The sequence below is a fragment of the Lithobates pipiens genome, unplaced genomic scaffold, assembly GCF_037356315.1.
Source record: "Lithobates pipiens isolate NorthernLeopardFrog02 unplaced genomic scaffold, aLitPip1_a1.2 Scaffold_10, whole genome shotgun sequence".
Lineage (NCBI taxonomy): Eukaryota > Metazoa > Chordata > Amphibia > Anura > Ranidae > Lithobates > Lithobates pipiens.
The window spans coordinates 160,466,871-160,483,732 of record NW_027507686.1 but is presented as its reverse complement, the minus strand read 5'-3'; the positions used below and the strand labels follow the sequence as shown (position 1 = coordinate 160,483,732).

Genomic DNA, 16,862 nt, shown 5'->3' with positions numbered 1-16,862 from the left:
TTCAGGACAGATGGGTCATCTCCAAGGTAACGCTGGGGTACAAGCTGGAATTTCGGGACATTCCACAGTCTAGCTTCCTGAGGTCAAGCATTCCCAAAGATCCAGAGAAGAGACCATCTCTGTTTCAGGCACTAGACCGATTAATATCTCAAAGGGTGATCATACAGATCCCAACAAAAGATCAAGGTCTGGGATTTTATTAAAATCTTTTCATGATACCAAAACCAAATGGAGACGTCGGACCCATTATAGATCTAAGAAATCTAAATCTGTTCCTGAAGATATGCTCCTTTTACATGGAGACGATTAGGTCAGTAGTTTCTATCCTCCTAGGAGGAGAACTTGTGGCGTCAATCGACATCAGGGATGCATATCTGCATGTCCCTATATTTCCCGCTCATCAAAAGTTTCTGCAGTTCGAGTTAGAACAGCAGCATTTTCAACTTGTAGCCCTGCCCTTCGGGCTAGCCACAGCACTCCGGGTGTTCACTAAAGTGCTGGCCCCACCTCTAGCCAGGTTAAGAGCACATGGCATAGGTCGCAGCGTACCTAGATGATCTATTGCTAATAGATCTGTCGGTGGCTCGTTTGGAGCAGAGAGTACGCGCTACAACCAACTATCTGAAAAGTTTGGCTTGGCTTTTCAACCTAGAGAAGTCTTCATTAATACCACTAAAAAGGCTGGAGTACTTGGGTCTGATCATAGACACAGCCCAGGAAAGGGTGTTCTTGCCTCAGGCAAAGATCAACTCCATAAGAGAGCTTGTGCGGATGGTTTGGTAAAATGGGGATCTTTTCATGAGGTCACTAGGAACCATGGTGGCTTCATTTGAAGCAGTTCCCTATGCCCAGTTTCATTCAAGACTGTTGCGAAACAGTATCCTGTCTGCTTGGAACAAAACAATTCAAGCGTTAGAATTACCAATACAGCTGTCCCTAAGTGTCCCAAAGCCTCACTTGGTTACTAACCCATAATCTACTGAAAGGAAAATCCTTCAGACCGGTCATTAGGAAAGTGGTAACGACTGATGCCAGCCTTTCAGGCTGGGGAGCAGTACTAGAAGAGACAACTGTCCAGGGACAGTGGTCAAGAACCTTGCCCATCAATATCCTAAAGATTCGGGCAGTACGTTTGACTCTAAAGACCTAGACTTTCAGGTTACGGGATTGTCCTGTCAGGATTCAATCGGACAATGCCACGGCTGTGGCCTGTATCAATCACCGAGGGGGGCACCAAAAGTCTCTCAAAGCAGAGAGAGGTGAACCATATTCTAACTTGGGCAGAAAGGAATGTTCCGTGCCTTTCGGCAGTCTTCATTCTGGGAGTAGAGAATTGGCAGGCGGACGACTGAAGTCGCCAGTGGTTATTTTCAGGGGGATGGTCTCTTCATTCCTACATATTTCGGCTCTTTCCTAAAGATGGGGGACTCCGGACGTAGATCTTCTAGCGTCCAGGTTCAACATGAAGTTAGTCAACTTTGCGGCCAGAACAAGGGATCTATTTGCATGTGTAACGGATGCGTTGGTGACCCCATGGGATCAGTTCTCACTGATCTATGCATTCCCCCCCCCTATTCAGTTGCTGCCAGGACTCCTTTGCAGGATCCGGCTGGAAAGAAAGCTGATAATTCTGGTGGCACCAGCATGGCCCAGAAGGTCACAGTATGCAGAAATCATAAAGATGGCAGTGGAGGGCCCATGCTCCCTCCCATTATGGCCAGATCTGCTCTCTCAGGGACCGATATTCCATCCTTCCTTACGGTCTCTAAATTTAGTGGCTTGGCTATTGAAACCCACATTCTGAAGAAACGCGGGCTTTCCGGATCAGTTATCTCTACCATGATTAATGCAAGGAAGCCAGCTTCCAGAACTATATATTATAGAGTCTGGAGAGCCTAAGTTTCCTGGTGTGAATCCAAGGGTTGGCACCCTCGGAGATGTATCATGCATAGAATTCTTGCCTTTCTACAATTAGGGGTAGAAATGAAATTGGCTTTGAGTACTATTAAAGGCCAAGTCTCAGCTTTGTCAGTCTTTTTTCAAAGACCACTTGCCTACTCATTCTTTAGTCCAGGGTTTTATACAAGGGGTAACGCGGCCTAATCCGCCCTTGAACCCTTGGGACCTAAAGTTTTGTCTGTGTTACAAAAATAGACATTTGAACTCGTAACATATTTCCTTTGTCCTTTTGACAAGGAAATTTGTATTTTTGATTGCTATATCCTCAGCAAGGAGGGTTTCAGAATTGGCTGCTCTTTCTTGTAAAGAGCCATATTTTATTTTTCATGACAGAGTGGTGTTACGCCCTCGTCCAGGTTTTTTGCCAAAAGTGGTCTCAGGTTTTCCAAAACCAGGCTTCAGGGAAGAAAAGTCACTACATTGTCTTGATGCGGTGAGAGCAGTGAATATCTATTTAAAGGCAACTGCTCATATTTTTAAGACTGATGTCTTATTTATTCTGCCAGAGGGTCCAAAAAGGACAGGCAGCGTCAAAATCCACTGTCGCTAAGTGGATTCGACAAGTGTTAATTCAAACTTATGATTTAAGGGGTAAGATTCCCCTGTTTCAAGTTAAGGCACACTCTACTAGGTCTGTTAGTGCTTCTTTGGCAGTGCATCTCCAGGCCTCCATGGCTCAGATCTGTAAGGCCGCAACTTGGTCTTCAGTGCATACATTCACAAAATTTTATCAGGTGGATGTAAGGAGGTATGAGGATATCGCCTTTGGGCGCAGTGTGCTGCAAACAGCAGTATAGAGCCTCAAGTTTGGGGTACCCTGCGGGTTGTGTCTCCCTCCCCTCAAGTAGCATTCCTATGGGACATCCCATTAAGGCTCTGTGTCCCATGATGTACGATAAGGGAAATAGGATTTTTATAACGGCTTACCTGTAAAATCCTTTCCTTGGATTACATCATGGGACACAGGTCCCTCCCCTCTTTTTTGGGGTTTAAGTATATTGCTTTGCTACAAAAACTGATGTGCTCCTGGAAGAAGGAAGGAGGGGTTATATAGGGAGTAAACTCCCTTGATTGTGTTTACCAGTTTTAACACCTGAAGGTGGCCTATAACCCATTAAGTAATTACTTAAGGCTCTGTATCCCATGATGTACTCCAAGAAAAGGATTGTACCAGTAAGCTGTTATAAAAATCCTATTTTTGGTGTTTTAGCTTTTCATAATCTGGTTTATAGTACTAGCATTTTTACACATTAAAGGCTATGTTTACCTTTTAAAAAAATAAATAATTGCACAGTTAAGAAAAAAGTGCATTTTTTTTTCCCTCCAAGGAGCCTGCAGAGCATTGCACCCTCGATCAACAGATTGCAGATGCAATGCCAGGCTCCTTCAGACTCTCAGATTAGCTGTCTTGTATCTCTGATACGGGCAGGCAGAGCAGGAAGATCAATGAACTATTAGGACACTCACAAGTGTCCTCGTAGTTCATTGAGAACGACAAGTGGTACTTTTCACTCAGGAAACTGTGAGTGAATAATGCGGTTGTGTGGGTGGAGCCTCGCACAGGTGCGCTTTTTCAAATTGTGACAGCAGGCATGGGGAGAAGATACTTGTTAAGTGCCAGGCATATCAGGCGTTAATCTCCATGCAATGAGATTACTGCCATAAAACAATTCTTTATTTCTTACAATAAAGGTGGTTGTCCTTCACAGCCTAAAGGAGATGGAATATACTAAGTTACTGTTTTTGATCTGTTTGGGTGTAATTATTGTTTCCAGCTAAGAAAAACTGATCGGTAATGGCTAAGGGTCCACACTGGGTGGTCTGTTCTTAGTAATGTATAGTATGCATAAGGGTTGATTGTAATATGTTAGAAGCTTGCAGTCTGTGATTCTCACTCACTCTCATTCCCAGTCCCATCCAGGCTTTGCTACTTCGTGTTAACCCCTCTTTAGCTGGAATGATTAGAAAATATTTTGTTGGCGTTTCAGCTTTTTCATTGCCTGTTCGCTCTATTTGCTCTAATTGTTGTCTTTGACCAGTTTTACTCCTTTTTGCGTTCTCTTTTACTTTACTTCCTTTTTTCCCCTCTCAGTCTGTGGAAAGAGATACAAGAACAGGCCTGGTTTGAGCTATCACTATGCACATTCTCATTTGGTTGATGAAGAGGGTGCAGGAGCAGAGGACAAGGAGGATTCCCAGCCACCTACCCCTATTATGCATAGAACTGAGGAGCAGAAATGTAAGTTTTGATCTCAATTCATAATTTGTTTATATACTTTTGTTGTTGATTGTCTGCACTGCTACTCATCCAAACATATTGTTTTGTTATCTTGAAAGTATGCTTGATTATTCGTGTATACATTTCTGATGTGTCACTTAAATCAATACATCATGAAATGTCTAACAATGATTCAATAGCGGTGTGACTGCACCAACAAAAATATTAAATAAATATAATACAAACATGCCCTCAGAAAGAAATGACAGGAATCCATAAAAGTGCTTGTGCAAAAAACTGGACCAATTGTGTATCATAAGTCAGCCCTCAAATCTTCCACTCACATTCTGCAAGTGGAAAATGAGGGCTGTTGAGGATGCAGGGCGGAGGGGGGGGGGGGTGGAGGCGAGCAGGTAGGATTGAATGGAAGTCCTTCTCCCAGCGACTGCGGAGGGGAAGAGAGTCGGCTGGATGATCAGAGCGCAAGGAACGTCACTAACTGCTTTCATTTCAATTGCTGTGTGTTCCCTGCACTTGCTGTTGCATACAGCCCCGCCTCCTGTCAGTCTTCCCATCATACACATGAAGATGGAACAAAGCTGATCATAGTGAAGTCCCATATTGGCATTCAAAGCATTTATTGAAAAAGTATTGCACTTATAAACATAGGCAGCAAGCATGTCTGTGGCACTAAAATGAAAGTCAAACTTCCGATACCAGATCCCAAAAGGGCTGCACATGCATGGTACTTCATGTGTCGTACATCCTAGCTCCCCCTACGTCTAAGGCCTCTTTCACACGGGGCGGATCAGTAATGATCCGCCCCGTGATGATCCACTCGCTCAGCGGGGATCGCTCCGTTGTCCCTGCTGAGCCGGCTGCGGACAGGGGGGTCTCCGCACACTGTGCGGGGACCGCCCTGTCAGCTCTCCGCTCTCCTCTATGGGGATCGGATGAGCACGGACCGTGTGTCCGTGTTCATCCGGTCCGCTCTGCAGACGGATAGAAAAATAGGATTTCCCTAATCGTCTTTCAGGACAGCCACTATGAGAGATAGACTCCTCCTCTTCCTCTGGAAACACTGCGCCAGCCCATAAATTCTTACTTCCCCTGCCGGACCTCAGTTATTAGTGTTTCCTCCGGCGGGGAGACACTGTGCAAGGAACTAGGCCGATCAGTCGGGGAGGCTGTGGCCATTTTGACGTTAAAGAGCCCGGTGGATAGAAGCAGGGGCTTCGTTTTAAAAAAGCCGGGTTCAAACCGTTCACAACCAACGTCCGCGTGGCGGACGGGACGAACGGTTTACTTACCTTCACCAGGTACTGCCACCCCTTCCAAGTCGAGCGCGGCTTCAGGTCGTGGGGGACTCCTATCGCGTCTACAGGGACGCAGCTGGCAAGCCGTTCGGATGATTTCCCTGTACGGGGGTACAGTCCGCCTCCTTTTTTTCTTGAACCGAGCGGGCCGAACGACGGGCGACGTCGTATCCGGCGGAAAACTAAGGCTTGACCTCGATCGACTTCCGGTTCCGGGTCGTGGAGCTGATAGGAGGGCCGGGCACCAGCTGGAGATGAGTTCAGAACGCGCGCAGGCAGCGTGGAACTCGGTGTTAAGCAGCCACCTGCAGTCATGTCGGAAGCCGAGGCTCAAACGACCGACTCTGTCTCCAGCATTCCTAAGGTAAGAGCGCCCTGGGGAGGGGTTCTCTTTATCTAGGATCCCCCCACCCCTAATGTATGGTTCTATCATGGGTGGGGGGGCAGACCCCCTGGGTGGCCAGGGGGGAGGGGAGGCGCAGATCCCTTCGTTTTATAAAAAGGGTCTAGTGCACTCCCAGGGTTGTATCCAGAGCTTTTGATTGACTCTGTTTTTTTCTGTTTTTTTCTTTTTCCTTTCTTTTAGAAAGCTGCGGAAAAGACTAGGTCTACGCATAGCTCTAGAAGGAAGTGTGCCTCCTGTAGGGACATTTTAGGGGAATCTTGGACCAAGGTGTTGTGCAAAGGCTGTATTGACTCCCTTGTTAGGGAAAGGGAATCTGAACAGGAGTCAGGACTAGCAGCTTCAGTTAAAGAGCTCTCGTCCACCTTCTCTTCTTTTAGGTCCCTTTTTGAAAAATTCCAGCTTCCCACGGGTCCATCTCCCCAGGATACAACCCCACCTCTAGCACAGAGTTCTGCCCCGGTCCAACCCCCTAGTGTAGGGGGGACAGAGGTTGCAGGCCCTTCAGGGACAGATGGGGAACTTCCAGACAGTTCCTCCTCTGATTCCGAGGAGGGTTCCGAGGGGGACCAGGATGGGTCCAGGAAAGCCTCCAGATACAAGTTATCCCTTGATGAGGTAGAGGACCTCTTAAAGGCAATTTATACAACCCTCGGTATCCAGACGGATAAAAAGCCCCTTACCCTGCATGACCAAATGTATTCTGGTTTGGGGGAGCCAAAGAGAAGGGTGTTTCCAGTACACGATGTGTTAATGGAAACAGTTAAAAAGGAGTGGCAGGATCCGGAGAGAAAACCCTTTTTATCCAGATCCCTCAAAAGAAGGTTCCCATTTTCAGAGGACCCGGCATGCCTTTGGAATAAAAGTCCCAAGTTGGATGCCGCTTTCTCCCAGGTCTCCAGACACACAGACTTGGCGTTTGAAGACATGGGGGCCTTGGCAGATGTCATGGATAAAAGGATTGACTCTCTGCTTAAAAAGACGTTGGACTCGGCCATTGGCAATCTTAAGCCTGAAATGGCAGTTACAGTTGTGGCTCGCAATTTAGAGCACTGGCTCTCACAGATCCAACAGCATATTGAGGCAGGTACAGATAAGGAAACCATTCTGTCTTCCTTCCCTACTATGCTGCGAGGGATCTCTTACATAGCAGATGCCTCTGCTGAGTCCGTCCGCATGTCGGGCAGAACGGCGGCTCTAGCCAATTCGGCCAGAAGGGCCCTCTGGCTAAAAACATGGCCAGGGGATAATGCCTCCAAGATAAAACTTTGTGGGATTCCCCTCACGGGGGACCTCCTTTTTGGCCCAGGGCTAGAGACGGTTCTAGACCGGACAGCGGACAGGAAAAAGTCCTTTCCTCTCAAACGGAAAATCCCTGTACCAACAAAGAAGGGGTTTCGTCCGCAGGGGCGTAGTGAAACCTCTAAACCAGAGACAAAAAAGAAAACCTGGCCCCAAAAAGGCAGGGGCAGAGGAGGGGCGATTTTTCGCCCTCCTATCCAGCCCAGTAAAACCCAGTGACAGTCCAACTACAGTGGGAGGAAGACTGGGGGCCTTTCTTCCACAGTGGGAAGCAATATCCCCCAATCAATTTATTTTAGGGGTAATAAGAAGGGGGTACCTCTTAGAATTCCTAAGACCACCCCCTCAAAGGCTCCTTGTCACGCATCTACCCAGGTGCATGGTAAAGGCCGAGGCCTTGCTAGAAGCTCTGAGGGAGTTAGAGAATCAGGATGTTATTCGCAAGGTCCCGAGAGCAGAAGAGGGAAGGGGGTTTTATTCTCACGTCTTCATAGTAAAAAAACCCTCAGGGAAGTTCAGGCTGATTCTGAACTTAAAGCCTCTAAACGCTTCAGTGACATACAAGAGATTCCGCATGGAATCGATCTTTTCAGTAAAAGCGCTCCTGCCCCACAACTGTTTCATGGTGTCTCTGGACCTAAGGGACGCGTATTTGCACATCCCTATAGCGGAGGCCTCGCAGAAGTTTCTACGCCTTGCCATAGATCTGGGCGGGGAAACAATACATTTTCAGTTTCAGGCCATGCCATTCGGGCTATCCTCTGCACCCCGCATTTTTACCAAGGTCCTGGCAGAAGCCATGGCCTTTCTTCGACTCCAGGGGGTATGTGTAATTGCCTACCTGGACGACCTGCTTCTGTTTGCAGCATCCCCAGCTCAGTTGGTCAAGGATCTCAATCTAACCAAAAGGGTCCTTACAGACCTGGGGTGGCTTCTGAACTTGGAAAAATCCAGCCTGATCCCCTCACAACAGATCTCCTATCTAGGTTTTCTGTTGGACTCAACACTGTTGAGAGTTTTTCTGCCAAAAGAAAAGGTACAAAAACTGGACAGTGCGGTGGCCTCTCTTCAAAACAACCAGCTGGTTTCCATAAGGGTTCTGATGTCAGTACTAGGTCTCCTTACATCCACCCTTCCAGCAGTACAGTGGGCAGGGCTACACTTTCGTCCCCTACAAACCTTCATCCTAGGGGTGTGGGACCACAGTCAGGAGGCCCTAGACACCCTGGTACATATTCCCCTCCAGGTAAAAAGATCCCTCTGGTGGTGGAGGAAAGTGACAAATCTGTCGCAGGGTCGTCTGTGGCTCATCCCGGTTTCTCGGGTAGTAACCACAGATGCAAGTGGAAAAGGTTGGGGGGCACATCTGGGTTCCCTTCTAGCCCAGGGCACTTGGGAAGACGACGAGTTGACTCGATCGTCCAATTGGAAAGAATTGAGGGCAGTGGGACTAGCCCTCAGATTCTTCAAAAAGGAGCTTCAGGGTCACCACATTCAGGTGAGGTCGGACAATTCGTCCGTAGTGGCCTATCTGAACAAACAGGGTGGCACCAGAAGCGGAACCCTGTTGTCTTTAGCAACAGAGATTCTGTCCTGGGCCGAGACCTACACCCTTTCGCTCTCAGCCGTTTTCCTGAGGGGAGAGAAAAACGTAGTAGCAGATTTTCTCAGCCGAAAGAAGCTGAGGGAGGGCGATTGGGTTCTCAACCAGGAGGTCTTCAATCTCATAGTAAAGAGATGGGGGTCTCCGGAGGTGGACCTGTTCGCGTCCAAAGACAATGCAAAAACCCCCTGTTTTTTCTCCCTAAAAAGGGGAGAGGGAGCTCTAGGGGTGGATGCCTTGAGCCAGGATTGGCATTTCGGAACTTGCTATGCCTTCCCACCTCCAGTGTTGTTGCCAGCAGTTCTGAGGAAGTTTCAGATGGAAAACACATCTCTGATTCTGGTGGCTCCACATTGGCCAAAGAGAGCATGGTTCTCGGTACTAAAACGGTTGGCGATAGAACCTCCCCTGCTCTTGCCCCTTCGGGACGATCTCCTCTCTCAGGGGCCAGTCCTATGCCCACAGGTACACCAGTGGAAGTTAGCGGCCTGGCTACTGAGGAGGGTTTGTTAAGATCTAAAGGATTCTCAGAGAAACTAGTTTCTACCCTTCTGGACAGTAGGAAGAAGGAAACTCGCCAGATCTATGAAAGGGTCTGGTTACGTTTCAACAAGTGGTGCGCAGAGAGCTCTTTCTCTGTACGAAGCTCCTCCGCAGTGTTGGAATTTTTACAACGTGGGGCAGATAAGGGGTTATCCATCAGTACCCTTAGAGGTCAAGTATCAGCCCTTAGTGTTTTTCTGGAGGATCATTTGGCTACCAATCCATGGGTAGTCAGATTCTTTAGGGCCCTGTCCAGACAGAGACCGGTCCAGGGTCTGTCTTTTCCCAGATGGGATTTATCTTTAGTTTTGCAGAGTCTAACTGGACCCCCCTTCGAACCTTTGAAGGAGTGTTTTCTGAGAGAGCTTACTCTGAAGACAGTATTCCTGGTAGCAGTAACAGGGGTCAGTGAGATGGAGGCCTTATCAGTTAGGGCTCCCTTTTGTGTTATTTTTCCGGATCGGATAGTTTTAAAGACCGATCCAGCCTTTTTGCCGAAAGTGGCATCCAGCTTTCATAGAAGCCAGGAAATTGTTTTGCCCTCTTTTTGTCCCAATCCCTCCGGTGAGAAGGAATTAAGATTTCATTATTTAGATGTTAGGAGATGTATCCTACACTATCTGGAACTGACCAAGGCATTCAGAAGGTCAGATTCCTTATTTGTGTTGTTTTCCGGGGCCAGGAAAGGTTGTAAAGCGTCCCGGCGCACTATTGCTAGGTGGCTCAGAGTAGCCATTGAGCAGGCTTATTCAGCAGCAGGGAAAGAAATCCCAGTGGGTATTAAAGCACACTCCACTAGAGCTATGGCAGCCTCCCAAGCAGAAAGAGCAGGAGCTACGCCAGAACAGATCTGCAAAGCAGCAACATGGTCCAGCTATTCCACCTTTGTTAAACACTACAGAGTGGATCTGGTGTCGGCAGGTGAGCAAACCTTTGGGCGGAAGGTTTTGCAAGCTGTAGTCCCACCCTAACTGGTAAGTGCTCGCTTATCCTCTCATAGTGGCTGTCCTGAAAGACGATTAGGGAAAATTAGAGTTACGCTTACCGGTAACGTCTTTTCCAGTAGTCTTTCAGGACAGCCCTAGTTCCCACCCGAAAATTGGGGGGAGTCTTACAAAGACCAGAGCGCAGCAAGATAATAGTATTTGATAAATATGTTATTAATGTGTTCTTGTGTCTCCCCAGCTGGCCGGAGGTATTCTCGATATAACTGAGGTCCGGCAGGGGAAGTAAGAATTTATGGGCTGGCGCAGTGTTTCCAGAGGAAGAGGAGGAGTCTATCTCTCATAGTGGCTGTCCTGAAAGACTACTGGAAAAGACGTTACCGGTAAGCGTAACTCTAATTTTTCCTCCGTCTGCAGAATCGGACTGTTGCGGAGGAAATCGGGTGTCTGCGGATGTTCATCCGCAGACACCCGCTATCCCATAGGGATGAATGTATGCCCGTATTTCATCCGCAAACGGATGGATGAAATACGGACATAACATCCGCATGTGTGAAAGGGGCCTTAAGCTTCTGGTAAGCCCACATTTTGCTACACTAGGATGGCGTCGCCCCTTTCTCTCTGGGAGTTTGGACATTTCCCTTCTCCGGTGACACCTCTGCATACATTTATATGAACTAATTTTCCCCCCTTGGTAAACTGAACTTTTTGATTAACTTTTTACACAAGCACTTTAACTGTTTCCACTGTCATTTTTGTTTCTGAGGGATTGTTTTAAGTATATTTATGCAATAATTTTTTTGGGCCGTTGCATTGCTATTGAAACATTCTGTACATGTCATGTCATGATGTATTGATTTATGGTAAACATCAGCACTGCTACAGGTATTGCTTTGTTTACACATGTTGTAAATTATTAAGCTCTACACTTTGTTTGCATTTTGTGATACTTATTATTTATTTATTTTTTTACCCAAGTATTGTGCTAGTAGCTTTCTATTATTTGGTTTGTAGCGCATGAGTTTTTTTCTATTGTCCTATTGTATACATTTATACAATTTTGTTCATTGACTAAGTCAGTGGCTAGGAAAGGGATTAAAGGATCACTAAAGGCATTTTTTTTTATTTTTATTTTTTAATAACAAACATGTTCTACTTCTCTCCACTGTGCAGCTCGTTTTGCACAGAGTGGCCCCGAATCTGTTCTTCTGGGGTCCCTCGGTGGGCGTCTCGGCTCTCTCCTGCAAGGACTCCACAACTTCATGCAAGCTCTCTCGCATGATGTGGAGTGCTTGCGGGCGCGCTCCAGTGATACAGCTGGTGGCCGTAGCCTTTCACTGTATCACTCAGCCCCGCCCCCTGGCACACAGCGTCATGGGATGTGATTGACAGCAGAGCGAGCCAATGGCTACGCTGCTTTCAATCCATCCACTCTAGCCAATCAATGGCCAGAGTGAGCGGCGAAGAGGATGTTGGGGGCGAGCACGGGACTTTCAAAGGGTTAGGCAAGTAAAATGGGAGGGCTGGGGGAGCCGGCATTGTCAGATGTTTTTTCACCTTAATGCATAAAATGCATTAAGGTGAAAAAACTTTTACCTTTACAACCCCTTTAACCAGTACAATCAGGCACCTAGCATTCTCAGGAAATTGGCAATGGCAGGTGTGATTTTAGTTTTTTGATTTTTATTCCAACCCCCCCCGATCCATATATGTACTGTATGTTTTGGTTCAGTGACTCAAATTATTGAAGCCAGTGGGTCAGCTTAACAGCCAGGCATCCAGCATTTTCTGAGCTTACTGATAAACTTAATACCGGGTATGTTAACTATAAAGCACAATATCAGGGAGACTGCTTAACAAACAGTTTAAACGGATATATGAAGAGTATGTTATTTGTATTTTATTTGCCAAATGATTTATTATATTCAGCTAATTTTGGGATCGACCCCACTGTCAGACAGCATATTCAAGTGACCTTATTAGATTTTTTTTTTTCCACATCAGTGTTTCTCATGTGGATGTCTCCATTTTCAGTAAGAAGGATGTACCATGGATATGTAAATTCTGTGTGTTAATATATAGACATCGGCATATGCATTTTTTTTTTGTTTGTTTTTTAATCAGTCTAAAATCAATTTTTTATTTTTGTGTATCTGGTATTGGCACATCTTATGAACGTACCCTAAAGTGCTTTGCTACACATATTTTGTTGAATCTATAGAATATTGGATGTGGGCACATGAGCATAGATCCTGTCTTCCCTTTTGCAGTTGGTGATAATGGTAAACAGGACAAATACGTGAATCTCCATAATGAAGACACAAACCGCAATAAAAACTGACAAATGTCCTAATCCCTCTCCACGCTATGCAGAATAAAAAAATAAATGTTTTTCTTTAGTTATACTTAAACTAGTTTATTTTACGGTCACCACCTAGGTTGCTGTGTACTCCTCTTCGCACACGCTTACTCCATTTCTTCCATGCTACTCCGTGAGTCCTATATATGGAATATCCTCACTGATGGCAATGACAGAAACCAGGTGCAAGGGAACCACAACAAAAGTTTAGCAAAGATTTCGCTCTGTCGTGGAACTCAGACATATAGCTGTGCTTCACTTGACCCCTCTTCTTCAGCAACACCCGATTTAGAGTTCAGTTAGTCAGTTTTGCAGCTGTGGCCTACAATAATCGCCAGGAGTCGTGCAGCCTTGAAGGAAACATGCCAGATCATCTCGTGTATGTGGAAACACTGTCCACCGATCTTTGCTGTCCACATTCCAGAAGTGGGCAATTGGAAGGCGGATTACTTCAGTCATCACCTTCTGAAGTAAGTGGAGTAGTCCCTTCACACCATCTTCAGCTTGATTTGTCAGGGTTGGGGGGCACTCTAGATGTAGACATCTTGGTCTCCAAATTCAACAGTCACCTCTGTGTTTAAGACTCCACTCACTTCCCTGGATGTACTGCAGGCTAATTTATACCTTTCCTCCAGTGAAAATCCTGCCTTTATTGCTCCGTAAGATAGAGCAACAGAAGAAACCGGTGATTCTCATTGCATGTCTGCTGAAGCCCAGATCTTGAGGGACAGAGAAAGGAAAGTCACTTCCAAAAAGATCTACTATCACACCTGGAGATCCTTCTTTGCCTGATGTGAACTCGGGCACTTCAGTTTATGATTACTCTGTGCTTCCTATTCTGGCTTTCTTTCAATTGGAACCAGATCTTGGCCCTTTAGCGCCCTTTAACTGGTTCTGGACCGCCTACCAAATATATACTGCGACAGGGCAGCCAGACTGCGCAAAATCACATACCTGGATGTGATTTTGTGCAAGTGATCTGGGGCCCGAGTGCCACTCCTGCTGTGATTGCACACAACTGGATGGTCGCTGGGACCCGCTGATCATCCAGAGGGAAAGGCTGAATGGCAGACTGCCTATGTAAACAAGGCAGACTGCTGTTCTGTCGAGGAGTAAAAAAAGAGATCTTGTGTTTCTGGTAAGCAGAAACACAGATCTCTCTTCATCCAGTCCACCCACTCCCCCCTGCAATTAGAAAGCATTCCCTAGGAGCACACTTAACCCCTTGATCGCCCATTGTGTTAACCCCTTCGCTGCCAGTGTCATTTAAAAGTGGCAGTGCTTTTTTCTTTTCTTTTTTAATTAGCAATGACTATTGGTGTTACTGGTTCCCAAAAAGTGGCACTTAGGCTACTTTCACACTGAGGCACTTTACAGGCGCTATAGCCACTGGAGCAGTGCACTTGTGGAACGTTAAATAAAAGTATGGGCAGCGCCACCGAAGCGCCTGCAAAGCGTTGCGGCAGTGGTGCTATTTGGGTGATAAGCCTTTACGCCGACGCCCCCACGCCTCAGTGTGAAAGTGCCCTTAGTGTCAGAATAGAATGTCGCAGTCCCACTAAAAATCACTATACGCCGCCGCCATGAATAGTAAAAGCAATTAAAAAAAAAATAGTCCATAAAAATATCACATAGTTTTGTAGACGCTATAACTCTTGCACAAACCAATCAATATACACTTATTGGTATTTTTTTTTACCAAAATATGTTTTGGGATACATGACCTAAATCGATGAAGAAATGTGATTTTTAAAAAAAAAGTTTTATTGGGTGTGTTTTATAGCCGAATGTAAAAAAATACTGTGTTTTTTCAAAATTGTCTGTTTCTTTCTTTTTTTTTTTTTTTTTGTTTATAGCACAAAAAAAATAAAAACCACAGAGATGACCAAATAGTACCAAAAGATAGCTTTATTTGTGGGGAAAAAAGGACATTGATTGTCAGTTAAAGCAACGCAGTGCCTTATCGCAAAAAAATTGCCTGGTAAGGAAGGGGTAAAACCTTCCGGAGCTGAAGTGGTTAAGGGGTGGATTTCCGCCTTGTTCATTCTTTTCCAAAAACCTCTGGCTTTGTTTTCCCTTTGTAAAGACCTTTTTATTCAAGTTTTCTTAAACCAAACCACCCCTACAGAACCCTGCGCTTCAGTTGGATTTTAATTTTGGTTCACTGCTCTGCAGGAACCACCCTTTTAACCCATCGAGGAAACTCCCCTTGAATGATCTCTCTTGCAAGGTAGCCTTCTTGTTGGCCATCATGTATAGCAAACGTGTTTTTGAGTTAACTACTCTCTTGTAAGGGGCCTTTACTCATTCTTCGCAAGGACAAAGTTCTCTTGTGCCCGGCTCCAAAGCATCAAAAGGAAATTGCTTTGTCTGAATGTGGTCAGAGCCATCAGTCTACTTCAAAGTTACAGCTTTTGTCAGGAAGATGGACTCCCTAATAATCCACCCTCAAGACCTGACCTAGGACATCCTGCTTCAAGATCCACCATTGCTAGGTAAATAAGACAGCTTAACTTAGCAATGTTCTCATTCTCCCAACATGCTATAGCACGTTTACAGTCTCTTAAAGTCTCCAGCAGCATGTCCACATTCTGATAATCTCTTGTATCATTCCCATAGTCCTTGCCTATATCCTGTGTCTGCTGTCTGTGACAGTGAATACTCACTGAATTTTATATGTGGCCCTTTGATGTGTGGGCTGCACTTGAGGCCCCCCTTTCAAGAAGGTTGGCAACCACTGCCCCAAATGACAAAGAATCTCCTGTACTAAGATGTGCTCTCTACTAGATCAGTAAGAGTTTCCTGGGTATCCCAACATTAAGCATCTTTTGCTCAGCTTGGTAAGGTCACTAGTTGGTTTTCTGTTCATTCCTTTTCAAAGTTCTGCCAGGTGGATGTCCAATCTTCTGCAGATGCAGCTTTCAGCCACAAGTTTTTTGCAATTCTACAATGAATTGGGTTTGGTTGACCTTTTGTTTTTGTTGGGCCTGATGGCACAGTTCTGTTTGCCTTGTTGCTCACCCTTCTTATTCATTGCATGGGGACAGCCCTCTGTCTAAAATTTTCAAGAATGTGTCCTGTACTGTGAGATTTAGACCAATTTTACACTGAGGCAGTTTTCAGGTGTTTTAGTGCTAGAAATACCACCTGCAAAGTGCCTGAAAACTGCCTCCCATTCATTACAATGGCTGCTTTCACACCCGGGAGGTGCGCTTGCGGGATGTTAGAAAAAGTCCTGCAAGCAGCATCTTTGGGGCGGTTTGGGAGCGCTGTATACAGTGCTCCCAAAATGTCCTTGCCCATTGGAATGAATGGGCAGCGCTTTCAAATTGCCTTTTAAAAGCACTTTGAAAGCACCCCAAATCGTGCAGCAGTTTATTGCAAATGCGGCCGCGGCCCCAGTGTGAAAGGGGTCTAAGATGAAAAGAATTTTGACTTGCCTGTAAATTCCATATCTCGGAGTTCAGGCCACAGACCTCCCTCCCTTTTTTCTTCTTGTTGCTCTGCATTGCTTGCTAAAAAAAACAAAAAAATGGAGAGCTCACGGAGTGGGGTAGGTTTATAGGGTGATGCCTGGGTGGTGGGGAGTTTACTGGTAGCTTGTCCTCAAAAGCTTCCCCTGTGTCCACTTTAAATCACCACTTATAACCTAGGGTCTTTGAATATATGAAGCCTGTGCCTTGTACTGTACTTGAATATGACAGGTAATCCCAAATTTCTAGTTTTAGGGCATGCAAACTCAATAATATTACCCAATTTTTGGTAAAATATAAATGGGTTGCACCAAGTAAATACCTAATTTGCCACGCCTTAAAACTACACATGCTTGTGACTCAGTGACAGACTTCAGCAGCCCAAATTTTCCACAGGTAATGCTTTAACAGCCACTACAGGTCATCCATATAGAGTTGACGGTCGAGAATGGATATTGAACATAAATGGCGCAATCAGGGTTTTTGGACATCGTTACCCCCGATGCATGTGTTTATTTTGTATATGCGTTGCATGTAGGTTTTGAGGGCTTGGGTGTACCTTTTTTGTTTTATCACATTGTCTTTTAAACTCCTGATGTCTCATCTGTCCTCAAATTAATCTCACGTCATTAGCGTCTTCCCTGGCAGCAGCCAGAAAAGTGATACCTGAAACCAAAAGTGACATTAAACATGTCACTTCCGCATTCCTTGCAGCTGGGGGAGATCAGCAAAATGGAACTTG

The 16,862-nt window shown here is 45.7% G+C and overlaps 1 protein-coding gene across 4 annotated transcripts in view; it reads left to right on the top strand.

Moving 5' to 3' along the window:
* DPF2 (double PHD fingers 2) overlaps positions 1 to 16,862 on the top strand; it is an 87,496-nt gene that overhangs the window by 59,219 nt on the left and 11,415 nt on the right. For all 4 annotated transcript variants that reach the window (XM_077458670.1, XM_077458677.1, XM_077458653.1 and 1 more), the window contains one exon: positions 4,052 to 4,198. In XM_077458670.1, the coding sequence (XP_077314796.1) occupies positions 4,052 to 4,198 (147 nt within the window). The remainder of the gene's footprint in view (positions 1 to 4,051; positions 4,199 to 16,862) is intronic.